Genomic DNA, 15826 nt, shown 5'->3' with positions numbered 1-15826 from the left:
TCTCTCTCTCTCACTCACTCTCTTACTCACTCACACACACACACAAATAAATGCTGAATTAAATAAATATTTTATTTGTAAGAATATGTGTCATTTATGAGATCAGATAGTCATCCCCATCAAACCCCTGCCACCATCGCGGCCGCCGCAAAAGTCTCACTCTGAACTCCGTTCAAAACTTGAGAGCCCTGAACTTGTATTTTTAACCGGTTTAAAAGTGAAACGAAATCCGACTCCTCCCCTTAATCTCTAACGGGTATTGCAACTACGGGCGCAATTTTTCTCAGGCAATGTAAGTCTATGGGTAAGACCCCTTTGGGGCCGAGTTTGGGGCTTGTAGCTTTAAAGCCCTAGGAGGTGTAGCGTTAAGTCTCAGAAAAATAAGAAGAAGAAGAAAAAGGAAAAGAAGAAGTTTAAATAGCATGTTGCCAAGCCAACATAATAATAATCTTTTTTTTTTTTTTTTTTTTTTTTTTTCAGGTACAATAGTATTTAGCAGAAGTAAAAATAAAACACAATATACACTGATTCCTATTAAAGCAATTGTTTTAAAGTTTTTCAGTCAAGAGTATTGAGTGATTTTTCTTGTTTTGTTTGGTGTTTTATGAACATTAAAAGGAATTATTCACCCCCAAATTAAAATAAGTTAGTGTTTTGTTTTTATAGATTCATGTACTCAATTAAAAGTTTTTTAAAACCTTAATGAGTTTCCGTCTTCTGCTGAACATAAACTCTATTTTGAAGAAGGTGGAAAACCAAACCTTATAACAAATGTGGAAGGTAAAAAAAAAAATAATAAAAAAATATTAGGACCACATTACCATTATGGGCCAGTTTTACTAAGCAGGACAAATTAGCGTAGTCACAACTAAAGAATAAAGAAGGTACTCCTTAATTATTTGACTGTGCTCCAATTTATTTATTTTTTATTTAGCAGTGCTCCTAAAAAGAAAAGTAATATCAGAGCCCTGAGAAACAAGCACAAATGTTGTCATCACTATCTCTCGCTTTTATTATAATAAAATAGCTTCGAGACATTACTCTGCACCAACAAGGTGTTTCCTGAAGTAACTGAACAAAGACAAACAGTTAATTTAAACATGCAATTTGTATCTCTCTTTTTCAGAATGGCCATTTTTTGTGGTCACAGGACACAAAGAGTTTATTCAAACTGTATTTCAATGATTCTTGAGAAAGTGGGACAAAACAGTCTGCAATACTGAAAAAAAATAAAATCTTGTAGACAAATTGAACTATACTTTGATTCAACCTCCCAACTTTTCTCTTTTGGTTTTTAACATTTCCAACAAACAATTTCTCAACAAATATCTGAAAGTGTTGACAAATTTGGTATTTCTTTCACAATACAAATAGAGTTGATGAAGCAGTTCTCTGCTGACACGAACAGAACCTGCTTCAGGAGAATTATCTAAAAATATGGGAGGAATGTGACGAGGGTCCTTCAGAGAGACAGCTGCCCCTCAGATTCCCTGATGATTTTACATTTTAATCAAGATCTGACGCTGCTGACAGAAAGAGAGGACACAACTTTAAAACCTTATGAAACACACACGTGTGTGCTGGAAAACAACTTTGATTTAATATGAGATATTATTAAGAGTTGCTTTTGATCAAACAAGCTATTTTTCATAATAATAATAATATATATATATATATGAATGATTGAACCCTTCTCTGTGGACAGTGTTTTAGATGTAGTGAGAAGACAATAAGTGTCATAGATTTGAAATAATAATGGTAAATTTGAATTGAAGGGGATAATTGTGATAAATACATTATATTATTAATCTCTCAAAACATCTAAATTGAAAATATTTTCATTTTTAAACCCACAGTTACAGTAGCTAAATGTTTTGTCTCAAAAAGTTATTAACCCACATTATTATTATTATTATTATTATTATTATTATTATTATTATTATTATTATTATTATCTGTAGGTATGAGTGAAGCAGACATGACTCGTGTGTTCTTCAGTTCTGGTGAAGATGTCCGTCTGTCCTGTAATAATACTCTTTCTGGCTGCACATCAACTACATGGCTCTATAACAGACCGTCAGAGTCAGTTGAACTGATTGCTGGAGGAATAAAGAAGACTGACATAGAGAGACACGAGAGACTGAGTCTGGGCTCTGACTGCTCTCTGAACATCAAGAAAGTCACAAAAGAAGATCGTGGAGAATACACCTGCAGACAATATGTGAATACAACACATTATGTAGATGATGCACGTGTTTATCTGCATGTTCTTCATGGTCAGTGTTTCTGTGAATATTATGATTATATGTTGAATTAAACAGTAATATTGTCATGTAATCTCTGTCTGATTTTCTGTTTCAGTGTCTTCATCATCCTCACAGTCTGAGATCAGATCAGGCCGCTCTCTGACTCTCTCCTGTCAGTTATATAATGATGATCGAGTCTCTTGTGATACTTCAGTCCGTTCTGATGGTCTTGATCTGATCTGGGTGAATCAGGCCGGTGTGAATCTGCAGACAGACTCCAGATTTCAGATCTCATTCTCCTCAGAACAGTGTAACATCTCTCTGACTACAACACTCCTGAATGAAGATCACAACAGAGAGTGGAGATGTCAGCTTAAACACAGAGATCAACTGAAGACCTCAGCCACATATACTGTCAAGTATCCAAGTAAATGATTTATATGAACAATTAATCATCAGTCATTTAAATATGATGGTAGTCTGTGACGTATCTGAACATTCATCTTTTCCAGCTCCAAGCAAAACAAAGCCACCGTCTCCAGTCACCAGCTCTAAATCAGCTGCAGCTCCTACACAAGCAGGTCCAGAATCAGCTGTTAAGATCAATGTTTACTGTGACCTGAAGACCTCACTCAGATACACTGACATGTGTTCAGATAACAACACTACATTTCTTTAACCCCGCAAACTGACACACGCTCACTTCAGTATATTATGATTAAATCCTGATCAGATCATCACAAACTATATAAGACTCCTAAATAGATATTTTACCACTGTTTGTTGTTAAGAATTATATAAAGACAGTAATATATTAAGTTATGACGAGAGTGCACCTCCAAACATAGACATCATAACAGGAGTTCACTAGTTCACGCTTACATATAATTAGCTGAGGTATGGTATGCGTATTTGGCGTGCTGTCCGGGGAAGGGCTCCGAGCTCGGGAATTGCCCGAACCTAGAGTACCCCCCCTTCCCCGTATATTGTAAAGTGAACTTGAAGTGAGGAGATGGGGTGGAGGAGGGATGCTGATAAACCGTCAATGGATAGAGGTAAGTCAGCGATATTTATACTGTGGGATTGATTACTTGATTGTGGTCCACCTGTGATGATTAGGCTAAGTATCTGACGCGCTCCTCCCGAATCTTCATTGATAATTACATTTCACTAGTTCACGCTTACATATAATTAGCTGAGGTATGGTATGCGTATTTGGCGTGCTGTCCGGGGAAGGGCTCCGAGCTCGGGAATTGCCCGAACCTAGAGTACCCCCCAAAAAGGCAAATGTACAAGAGGACAGCCGCCAGTTTAAAGAATGCCCCCCCATAAAAGCAGAGTACTGGCGGGGGCTGATTTGGTTTCTGAGAAGTCATCTCGTTGGCAGGCTGGAAGGGCCTACGTACTCCGGAGGGAGCGACATGGGAGTTGGGAGAGTAGGCCCTACCGGCTGCAGCTAGTGAACTACGTGGTTGTTGGCGCCCGGTCGGTAGGGCTCGGGCCGATGCTCAACTGGAGCTTTTTGGCGTTGGAACGGTGAGCCCTACCGGCCGATGAGGAGGAGCAGCGTGGTTGTGGTGCCCGACCGGGAGGACCCGAGTTGCCTCGACCGGAATAGGTCACGGTGTCGGCGTACGGGCCCTACTGGCTGATAGCCCCTGCTATTCAGTGGGTGAAGGGCCTAACGCTGACCGAGAGGGCCCATGAAGCCTCCGACAGGAGATTGAGACTCAGGATGACGGACGTCTGGGTCCTCTCGGTTTGGCAGATAAAAAGCTTTTGGGCTAGCCGACAAGGAGGACTCTGGCAACATCCGAAGGGAGATCCCGACTCACGGCATCGGATGGATGAGACTCGCTTGCGGCTGGCAAGCATAGGCCCGTCCGGGAGACTCTCGCCAGACGTCTGAAGGGAGCACACGCGACAGACGGGTAAGCCTCGGCGGACGGGGAGGGTTGGAAAGGAAAACCCGACTGGGAGGACTCTCGCAGCATCCGATGGGGCCTCTAACTCAGAACATCGAACGGGTAAGCCTCGCCAGACGGGGTTAAAAGATGTGAGAGTAGCTGAGGGTAGCTTTTTTTTTTTTTTTTTTTTTTTTTGCAGGATTTGGCGAGAGGACGAGACTCGTAGCGTCGGACGGTTAAGCCTCGCCTACCGTCAAATGGAAAGGTAAGTTGCGTGGCCGAGAGACTGTTACCGACGTCCGAAGGGAGCACACACATCGAACGGGTAAGCCTCGCCGACCGTAGAGTGGAAACGTAAAGCAAGTCTGTCCAGGAGGCTCTCGCCAGCGTCAGAAGGGAGCACACACATCGAACGGGTAAGCCTCGCTGACCATAGAAAAGGAAAAGGTAAGGTTGTCTAACCGGGAGGCTCTCGCCGGCGTCCGAAGGGAGCACACGCATCGAACGGGTAAGCCTCTCCGGATGGCGGACAGAAAAGGTAACGATAGGTGGCCAGGAGGCTCTTGCCAGCGTCCGGCGGGGACAAAACTGGGTGAGCCTCGCAGGCCGTAGGATGGAAAAGGTAAGTTTGTGTGGTCGTTAGGCTGTCGTCGGCGTTTTAAGGGAGTTTGCTACTCCCGGCAAGAGACGGGTTAGCCTTGGCGACCATAGGAAGGAAGGAGAGTTTATTGTGTGTTTGGTACTTGCAGCATTTGAACAGCTTGCTTGTAGGTTTGTAACCTAAACCACGCGGTAAGGTCGTGGTTGGCTGGCCAGGAGGCTGTCGCCAGCGTCCAATGGGAGCACTCGCATCGGACGGGTAAGCCTCACTGGCCGAGGGTGGAAAAGGTCAGGTTGTCTAGCCGGGAGGCTCGGACCGACGTCCGATAGGAGCTTAGCTCCAGGAATCGAACGGGTAAACCTCTCTGGCTGAAAGACGGAAAAGGTTGTCCGGCCGGGAGGCTCTTACCTTCGTCCGACAGGAGCTTAGCTCCCGTATAGAACGGTTAAGCCTCGCTGGCCAAAGGACGGAAAAGGTAAGGTTGTCTAGCCGGGAAGCTCTCACCTACATTCAATGGGAGCCCTGACTCCGTGCAATGGATGGGTAAACCTCTCCGTACGTAAGACAGAATGGCAAAGCAGGTAGCCGGGGGCTTTCACCTACGTCCGAAGGGAGTGTGAGCTCCTGGCAACGAACGGGTAAGCCTTGCTGGCCGCAGAATGGAAAAGGTGAGGTTGTCTGGCCGGGAGGCTCTCGTCAGCATCCGATGGGAGCGCAAGCTCTTGGCATCGAAGAGAGAAGCCTTGCCGGCCATAGGATTGAAAAAGGTAAGGTTATCTGGTCCGGAGGCTATGGCCAGCATCCGGTGTCTTTTTATTTATTAATTTATTTATTTTCTATATTTATTTTTTATTTTTATTTATTATATTTATTAAAATTTGCGACACCAGATGGGTAGTCTCTCCAGCCATCGGAGGGAAAATTTAGATTGTTTTATCTGCGAAGAGCCCGTTGGTGTTCGGCGAAAGCGTAACTTGCGGTATTGGATGGGTACATCTTGCCATCGGAGGGAAAATTTGTTTGGGCTGCAATGTACTCATTGGTGTTCGATAGGTAAATGTCGTTTTTTTTTTTTTTTTTTTTTTTTTTTTTTTTTTTATCGGTTAATCGGCCTATTTTAATCGGGTAAGCTTCGCTGGTGGTCGGATGGAAAGTCCAAGATTGCTTAAGTGGGAAAGCATCTGGCAGGATTTTAATATGTCAAACGAGAAAGCTTTGCTGATAGTTGAACGGAGAAGGCAAAGGTTGGTTCAACCGGGAGCCCTCTTGCAGGGCCTGGCAGGGAGTTCGATACTAAAGATGATTTATTTGTCTACGACGGTAGACGCTGTGAGGCTTACTTGAATAATTGTTTAGCAAATCCAATGAGCTGCTTCCGATAATGAGTCAGAAAAAATCTTGGTGCAGTCATAGTATCCGAAATTAAACGTGCAAAAATAAATTGGATTTCCTGTGCCAGTGTACCCCAAATAGGTGCCATGTATCGGCGATGTGGTCATTGTCAGCACGTGAGATCGATGGTACATATCGACGATGTAATTGTGCATGGGTGGAGTAAGAGAAAGATTCTTTATACTGTCTGAGCTTACTATTTACCATTTTGACCATGCAGGTGCACGAAAAGAGCCTATGGAATCACCAATAATCAAAAAATATACTTTCGGACGTACTGATACACTGGTATTAAGTATAAATACTATATTTAAATACTGCTAGTTCATGTATTTTTTTTTTTTTTTTTTTAAACCTACGGGCTCACATCATCCTTTGAGAGCACGGGCGAGCGGGAAATGCAGTGCTGAGATGGGATAACGGAGCGGTTGATAGCCGATTTAAGGTAGGCCGCCTAATGATTATTATAAAAAAAACGTTGGTTGGAAAATGGGCCTAATATCGTCTTGGCTATTGTCGATACATGATGCTATCACCGCAACCTCGGATGCATGGCATGCCTTTAGGCGGAGGTGATGTGTGGTATTTTTTTATTTTTTATTTTTTTTTTTTTTATATATTTAGGTGTAGGAAAGGCTCCTGCGGGAGCAGACGCTGCTACGGCAGTGGGGAGAACGGGAAAGGCTCCTGCGGGAGCAGACACTGCTACGGCAGTGTGGAGGTATAGGAAAGGCTCCTGCGGGAGCAGACACTGCGCGGCAGTGAGGAGGTGTAGGAAGGCTCCTGCGGGAGCAGACACTGCGCGGCAGTGAGGCGGTATAGGAAAGGCTCCTGAGGGAGCAGACACTGCGCGGCAGTGAGGAGGTATAGGAAAGGCTCCTGCGGGAGCAGACACTGCGCGGCAGTGAGGAGGTGTAGGAAGGCTCCTGCGGGAGCAGACACTGCGCGGCAGTGAGGAGGTATAGGAAAGGCTCCTGCGGGAGCAGACACTGCTGTGGCAGTGGGGAGAACGGGAAAGGCTCCTGCGGGAGCAGATACTGTTGCGGCAGTGGAGAGATACAGGAAGGCTCCTGCGGGAGCAGACACTGCAGTGGCGGTGGGGAGGTACAGGAAAGGCTCCTGCGGGAGCAGACGCTGCTGCGGCAGTGAGGAGGTACATAAAAGGCTACTTGCTTCGGCTGCTGTAGATGTTGGCTGTGGGAAGAGTAAAAAGTGTTAGTAATATTTGATGGGGCAAGCTAAAAATGGATGGGTAGCCTACTGTGTTACCAGCTTAGCAATTTGTTGCCTGATTTGACAATTCCTCAGGCCTTGTCCACCTTATTATGTTCCTGTTGGAAAAGCATCTTTCCTCTCATTTGGCCTCCGGGCTCTTTAGACGGACTCCCGAGCGGATACGTTTGGAACGCTGTTTTCACGTTGTATTATGGACTGTGGAAACAGAGGCTTTTGGAAACGATTGAGCATGTTTTTAGTCTTGTAAGGCGTTGTACCGAAAGACATGATTATAGCAGTAACGTTAACCCCTTACCAGACACCCCCTATTTTTGGCATGGAGGCAGAAATTATATACCCAAAATAAAGATGTTTCTGTTCATGATTCTTTCTGACTAGATCCATGATCAACATTTGTCCACGAGCTAACACTTTGACGTTTACCGTTCAGGAATAGTTTTCCTGACATGATGGAAAATTAATCACTGGAATTATGTTTTAGCGAAATATTGGTCAAATATGAAAGCCAAAGTCTTTGGACTTATATTGATGCGCGGTTTATCCAGATCAAGTAAGAGAGTGATGTTTAACGTGCTGTGAAAATGAAACGTAGACTGGGGCCGTTGGCGATGCTTGCAGCAAATGGGTTAACAGCAGTTATGTGCTATTCGCTTCCAAGTGGTTTCTAAAGAGATTTACTTTCCGGTTTTCCGTATTACGGTCCTTAAAAGGCGATGGTAATTTTACTCACACTTGCTATCCTGCATCTAAACACGAGGGCAGATGCGTTTTAGATTAATTTTGAGTGATCACGCCAGTGAATGGTAAAATAGGTCCCTAAATGATTTGGTCCTACCAGAAGACTTGCATGGAAATTAAAATTTTAAATTAAATTAAGCATTTAGCAGGCACTTTTTTTTTTTTTTTTTTTTTTTTTCTTTTTTTTTTTTTAGAACTTATGTCTGTATCATTTCGGCGAGGTTTAAACGTGCGCGGTAAGGCGAATGTAACAATAATAATAATAATAATAATAATAATAATAATAATAATAATAATAATAATGCATTTTATTTGTAGAAACAAACGCCAAAAGCAATACAACAATTCATTAAAGACAGACAGTCTTGGATAAATGTGACTTAATCAACTTTTTAAAATCGCCCAACATAGGTGCATATCTGACGTGTAGAAGTACATTCCATAGCTTAGGGGCTTTATATGAAAAGGCGCTTTCCCCCATGGTCTTTAGCTCACATTATGGCTGGTGAAGTGAAAGAGAGTTACTAGAGCGAAGAGAGCGTGATGGAATATAAGGACTGATGAGTTCACAAAGATACTCAGGTGCAGTCCCATGAAGTGCCTAGTATGTTAAGATAGAAATTTTAAAATCAATTCTCACGTTTACGGGAAGCCCGTGTAATTGTGAAAGAACCGGTGTAATGTGTTCGCGAGGAGAAGTACAAGCGTGCGGCAGAATACTGAAGCTTGCTCAACGATTTAGCTGGAAGGCCTGAGAACGAGGCATTACAATAATCTAACCTAATGCCTTTGGCTTCGTGGTTAAAAAGTGGCATCATCATCCGACGGAACGGTGTATCTGTAGTCCAAATATATGCGGGATCAACACCCCGGATCAGCGGGTGGCGGTAATGCACCTTTACGTTGGTTTGCCAAAACCGCCATAAAACGCTACTAGAAGAAGACGGAACTACGTCAAGACGTAGTTTAACAAAACTTTAGCCGCAAAACTGCTTTTAGATGCAACACTTTGAACGCAAACTGCCGTAAAGATCCAATGAAGAAAAAGAAGAACCTGTTTTTTTTTTTTTTAGCGTCTTCGCCTGGAAATGTATTAGTCTGCGCCGCTAGAGGAAGCGGCCTCAAACTGCCACTCGGCCGGAACGCCGTGGTGAAAAACTGAGCCGTGGTTGGATTCTTTCTGCTGCAGTCCAGCGCTCGACGAGAGCTCGGTCTCGGGCGGCACGATCGTGTATCGAGCAAGACGAGCTTGGAGTTGCACGGTCTATTGGCCACGATGTGTGGCTTGGCGAGGATAGCAGCTGTCGCGATGACGCTTAATGCTGCTCGACGGCCGTGTTTGGCTGGGTAGAAATGATCTCGGGTCCGGCAAAAGCAGCAGGTCTTATAAATCCCCTGTTTAGCGCTCTTCGTTGGTACGAAAATTGGGTCTGTGATAAGGTGACTGACGAAGCGAACCAGCATGCTGATAAACCGTCAATGGATAGAGGTAAGTCAGCGATATTTATACTGTGGGATTGATTACTTGATTGTGGTCCACCTGTGATGATTAGGCTAAGTATCTGACGCGCTCCTCCCGAATCTTCATTGATAATTACATTTATAAAAAATATTTTACGTTTACTTTTTTCTATCATGTTTTGGTAATCATCATGAGGTATATATCATTTGAAAGATTAAAACCTCAAAATTCATCCTGATAAAACAATTTCCAATTTGTACATTGCAATGAAAAGGTAAAATCTTTTAGCAGGCTCATCCCCTTAGTGACGGTGTCATATTACAAAATTTATTACAGTCTTTTCAAATCAAATATTTATAATCTTGACAAAATACATATCATTGGAAAGGTCTGATTATCAAGATTCTATTTTTGTGTGATATAAGTAATATTGAGAGAGAAACTTATACATTTGTTATACAAAAATGCATTAAAAAAACAGTGAAGTTTGTATGGCACCCGGTGGCAATGTAATATATCACACCTGAACAAAATTGTATAGGAACCTTGTTTTTTTTAAACCTATTTCCATAAAATATTTATTTTATATAGTATAAAATAAAAACAGTTTAATAAATGCAAACTTCTATAACTTTTTTATACTTTCATTTTCTTTTCTTCTGATTGTCTTCTTTAAAAAAGAGACCAACCTCAAGTATGTATTTCAAAACATTCATGAATTATAACAATTTAAGTTTGAATAGCACACTTTCATCTCTATGTTCAGAAAGGGGGGTTAAGAGGGGGGCAGTTAAGAGGTTAATCAGTTTCAGAAGAGTCTATATGTCATTGATTCAGAACAAACTGAAGGTTTATTGTCTGCAGCTCACTGTGTTTCACTCTCATATAAATGAGGTATTAATAACTTCTGCCTGAGCTGCCTGAGTCTTACTTTCAGTTTTTAGTAGTGTATTTATAATAATAATAATAATAATATTCTGATCATTCTTCTTCTGCAGCTTCAGCTGATTCAACACTGATTCCAGTCAGCAGCTCAAACTCTGAGAAGAAAGCAAGTCAAACTACAGCAGCTTCTACAGAACAAGGTACATGATCACTGACACACATCAGCAGTCGATGAACAATGAAGTCAAACAGAGCTAAGATGTATTTGATCAAATATGATGCATCAGAACTGAAATCCTCCTCGTTATACAGAGAACCAGACTCCTCAAACCCCCGAGACAACAGCTACACAGAGAGGTATTTCTATATGTCTTACTCAGCTCAGTGGTTTAGTGATCACTTAGTGAGCTCTTATTAATTACATTTGTGTTATACATCACCTCAACAGAGAGTTACACTGATATGGAGCTGCTGTAAAATAACAGTTGTAATAAATCAAATTCAGTCCTGCGAAGGGAATGTCTGTAAGATTTATTTTGTGTTCATGCATTAAAATATAGTTGTTGAATATGGTGAATCTGAACTAAAAAAACCTTCCTCTATAAAATCAGCAAAAGCACTGATGTCAGTTTCTGTGTGTTTGTGGGTGATTTCAGTGGTTTTATTCACATTCTGTTGTTCTTCTAGAATCAGTCTCTAAATATACAACAGATTCTCTGTGGAGATGTTATAACAGCTGATCATAACTTTGACTTCATGTCATGTCTCTTGTACATCAACACCAATCCACCAATCCAGAATTATTTCATCATGTCAATGAGATATCAAGTCTCCAAACTATCCTAAACAATCATGTTACTTATGATTTTATGTATCTGTCGTAGTAGTTGTTTTTATATCTGTGATATACAGTAGATGTTCTGCTGTTGTTTTCATCTGAATCTGAATGTGTCTCTCTATATTCTCTCCATCAGTAATCGTGATTGTTGCTGCTTCTGCGTTAGCTGTTCTGGTTACTGCTGTTATTCTTTGGGTGGTTCGCAAAAAAAGAGCTGGTGAGTATTTCGAGTTTAAATCATTTACACGTATTAAGAGATCATCAGTTTCAGTTTCATCACAGAAATCTGCTAGGATGTGATGTTAAATGTGTGTGATCAAATGTTTGGCTTGAGTGAACAGTAATCTACAAACTAACATGAAATGTATTATCTGCATTATAATTCATCTACACTTTTATAATTAATCTAGACTTTTATAAATCATTGATTGCATTATTTTTGTTGGTGAGCTCTCATAAATATTCCCATTATTTTTCAGATAACAGAAAAGGGACTAATGACTCTGTGGTAAGTATCATAATGACTCATGACTCATGATTGATACATTAGCTAGCTATTATTACGTCTATAATCACTGCTCCAGAGCAGAAGGTCTCAGTTATCTGTACTTTTATTAGTCAGGTTAGATAAATGCATCAGCTGAATGAAAAGTTAGTACGTTTACTGTTTCTTTTTAAATGTCACATAACAATAAATAAAATGGACTCAACTGATGCAATCATAACTTCACTGTTTCCATTAATGTTTAGGAGCAGAAAGATGATGCGACTTACACTGAGATTGACACAAACTGGAAAATCGAAGCCAAAAATAACAAGGTGAGTAAAACATGATAAAAAAACATGAGCTCACATGATTCTCATCTGCACACTCACTGTCTGCTTATAGACTGCTATGGTCAGCGTGAGGTCACAGCGCATGCAAATTCAAAATTCGGTGTGCGTGCGTGTATAAAGGCCTCATCCGTGTGCAAAGGTGCGCGCAGTCAGCGGAGGTTCACGAAGCACAGCCAGGCGAGAGTATAAATCCTGCTTTAGGTGCATATCCAATCATGCAGTGGATGCTAAAGCAGACTTTCTGCAGGACATGGAGGCATCAGCGTGATCACTTGCATTTTTTAAACTGTAATTTTTGCTCATAAAGCTTGTGTATGATTCGTATCAATCCATTAATAATTTTCAAGTGAACGCTCAAAGTACATTCTTTACATGGTACTTTACAATAATAATATACTTTAATAGGCTACATTAACTAACATTAACTAATCGAACCTTGTTGTAAAGTCTTAGTTACTTGTTAATAAAGTATATAGGGGGTGGCATGAGGGGTACACAGAAAAAAAAACACATTTATTGTTCGATGTTTAAAGACTGAGACTTTGTAGTAACAAAGCACAAACGCTGCAATAATTGAGTGGCTTGTGTGCTACAAATGGACTAATAAATGGACATGAAAACTTTCAACAATTTCCAAGTATTAGCTTAAATAAAACAGCTTGGGAATATTTGTTAATAAGGTTATTTACTTCAGAAAAAAATTACAATAGGGTGAAATTTAAAGGGGTGGATGATTGCAATTTCACTTTTTTAATGTTAGTTATGTTGCTGTTTGAACATAAACAATATCTGCAACATTGCAGCGCTGAACGTTCAATGCAAACAGAGATATAGTTAATTCTAATAAATAATAAAATTCTGGCCGTTTAATGCCTACTAAAACGGCTGGTAAGGGACTACAAGGAGCTTCTTCCCAGGTCCGTTATGTCACAAACCCAGGTAAACTCCGCCGTCTGGAACATGCAACAAAGGGATGTAATGGTTATACATGGACATGTGTATGGTTGCTGTGCTGTATTAAAGTTTTAATCAGAATAAAACTGTATATTAAAATCTAACAGAAGCAGTAGCATTTACAAGCAACAGCATATCTAAAAGACAACAACAAACAAACATACCATATCATCTGCGTGATCTTCTTCATTAATATTGATTATTGATAAGCAATATAGAGGATGTCATTGTTTACAATACAACCGGAGCACATTCTGAGCTATTTTCAGTTTAGTGTTGGCTTTTGACAAAAATTTAAAATAAACAGATGCATTCTGCTTCCGGTGTCGTTTTGGTGACTCATTTTTATTTCTGAACTTCGATTTCTTTGTCCCCTTGGAAAGACTTGACACATCCTGAAACACTGAAAACAATACGTCATTGCAATCAGTTGCTAACATCCTTACAGGTGAAAATAACTATTAATTAAACTAAATATTAAACAAATCTAGCATCCATGCTTCTACAAAACATGCCTGTACTGAAATATGATTCCGAGTTAGTGTAATCATATGTAATCTATTGATTTGGTAAGTATAACAAATCATAAATAGTGATATACAACCTAAAGCCAGGGACAAAGTTAACGACTAAAAAAGCCTATGGATGCACTGGAAGAAGAAAGGAAAAGCAAGAACCGATTTTTAAAAGACCCTTTTAAGTTTGTTTTAAGTTGTTTAAGTTTAAGTTAAGTTTTAAGTGAACGTCATATTCAGGAAGGAGAAGAGTGGATCCCTGAAAACATGAAAAGATCCAGTTGAAGAGCATTTGAGAAAAATCAATAGTGATAAAAAATAAAATAAAATAAAATAAATAAGATGAACCAATAGCTGTACCCACTGACAACCCACCAATATCAGCACCACAACATCAGTCTGATATCAGCCCTCCTAAGCTGAATGAGTTGAAGCAGGCAGTGTAAAAAGCAAGATCGGCATTTGCACCAGGTCCTAATGGCGTACCGTATAGTGTTTATAAGAATGCTCCAGATGTTTTGAAAATTCTGTGGAAAAATATGAAAGTGTCAAGGGAGAAGCAAATCATGCCGAAAGCCTGACGAAGAGTGTGATGTGTGTTCATCCCAAAAGAAAAGAACTCACCCTCAATTGAACCTTTCTGCCAGATAAACCTGCTGAACATTGACGGCAATATATTATTCAGTGTGTTGGCACAACGACTGACACAGTATTTAAAGCAAAACCATTTAATTGACGCATCAATCCAAAAGGCTTGTATTGCAGGCTTTTCGGGATGACTTGAACATTTAGGAATGCAAGACATTTAGGAATCTTATAGATGTAGATTATCTTATTCACACTGGACGATATTTAAACTGCCTCCTTACAACCTGGTCAAAACTGAATCCATAATGAGCTCATGTATTAGACACTGTGAGGATCGCAGTATGAGGATCCTGTGATGTCACTGTGATTATCGCATGATCTCACGTGTTGACTGGGAATAAAAATATTGGAAACAACTGATTCAATCATAACTTCAGTATGTTAACATTAATGTTTAGGAGCAGAAAGATGATGTGACTTATACTGAGATTGGCACAAACCATAAAAGCAGAGCTAAAAATAACAAGGTGAGTAAAACACTTCCCTGTTCTTCTGTTGATGCCCACTATCGCCATCCACCTTCTCTTAACAGTTTGTACACCTATAACGGTTTTATTTCTAGGCTCTAACATCATGCTATACTTATAATTTGTGTGTAAACACTTGCTTCTTGTTTGACAATATTTGTGATGTTCATGCAGGTTCATGATGATGATGAAGTGATTTATTCTTTTATCACACAAGCAACAGTTGGACCTCAGGATGACTTCAGTTAACATGCATTTGTGAACAAGAACCATCAGAAACCTCCTCCAGAGACCTCCTATTATCAGTCACAGAGAAATATAAACCTTTAATTATTGACTTTCATTCATTCCCATTGTAAATCACATTTCTCACATTTTAACAAACAGTTTTTTATCTTTAAGCAACAAACAATAAAGAAGGAATGTGTGCATAAACAAGATGTTTATTTGGTATTTAATATGCCAAACTGGCTTTTGGCTATTGAAAACAATAACTGCAACCATCTGAATTTAATTGTAGAAACTGCACAGTAAGTAGCCTACATTCAATACAAACACAGATGGTACCAGTGTTTTTATTTACAAACTAAATAAAAGTATGCTATATAAATAGATTATTCCAAAATGTTCAAATCAAATATTGTTGGTGCGAATAAAACATATAGTGTTTTCATTCATCCAATAAAAAAAATAAAATAGGGTAATGATTCAGATTTATATTTTTTTAACTTGAGCCAATGAAAAATAAATAACTATTGTCTACTGTCCATGTCCAGAAAGGTAAGAAAAACATCATCAAAGTAGTCCATGTGACATCAGAGGGTCAGTTAGAATTTGTTGAAGCATCGAAAATACATTTTGGTCCAAAAATTGCAAAAACTATGACTTTATTCAGCATTGTCTTCTCTTCTGTGTCTGTTGTGAGAAAGTTCAAAACAAAGCAGTTTGTGATGTATCCGGTTCGTGAACGAATCACTCGATGTAACCGGATCTTTTTGAACCAGTTCAACAAATTGAACTGAATCGTTTTAAACGGAGTAATTCAGAGTAATTCATTTACTCAAACAGTACACTGACTGAACTGCTGTGAAGAGAGAACT

The 15826-nt window shown here is 40.1% G+C and overlaps 1 protein-coding gene across 1 annotated transcript in view; it reads left to right on the top strand.

Annotated features, from left to right (window-relative positions):
• Positions 1–15148, top strand: part of LOC113098810 (uncharacterized) — a 167310-nt gene extending 152162 nt beyond the window's left edge. The window contains exons 5-11 of the mRNA XM_026263902.1: positions 10581–10667; positions 10780–10824; positions 11442–11522; positions 11785–11813; positions 12056–12124; positions 14658–14726; positions 14901–15148. Coding sequence (XP_026119687.1) covers positions 10581–10667; positions 10780–10824; positions 11442–11522; positions 11785–11813; positions 12056–12124; positions 14658–14726; positions 14901–14975 — 455 coding nt within the window. The 3' untranslated portion in view covers positions 14976–15148. The remainder of the gene's footprint in view (positions 1–10580; positions 10668–10779; positions 10825–11441; positions 11523–11784; positions 11814–12055; positions 12125–14657; positions 14727–14900) is intronic.
• The last annotated feature ends 678 nt before the right edge of the window (positions 15149–15826 follow it).

Source organism: Carassius auratus, unplaced genomic scaffold (assembly GCF_003368295.1).
Source record: "Carassius auratus strain Wakin unplaced genomic scaffold, ASM336829v1 scaf_tig00216683, whole genome shotgun sequence".
Taxonomy (NCBI): domain Eukaryota; kingdom Metazoa; phylum Chordata; class Actinopteri; order Cypriniformes; family Cyprinidae; genus Carassius; species Carassius auratus.
Note: the sequence above shows the minus strand (reverse complement) of the source record. Positions and strands in the feature narration are given on the sequence as shown.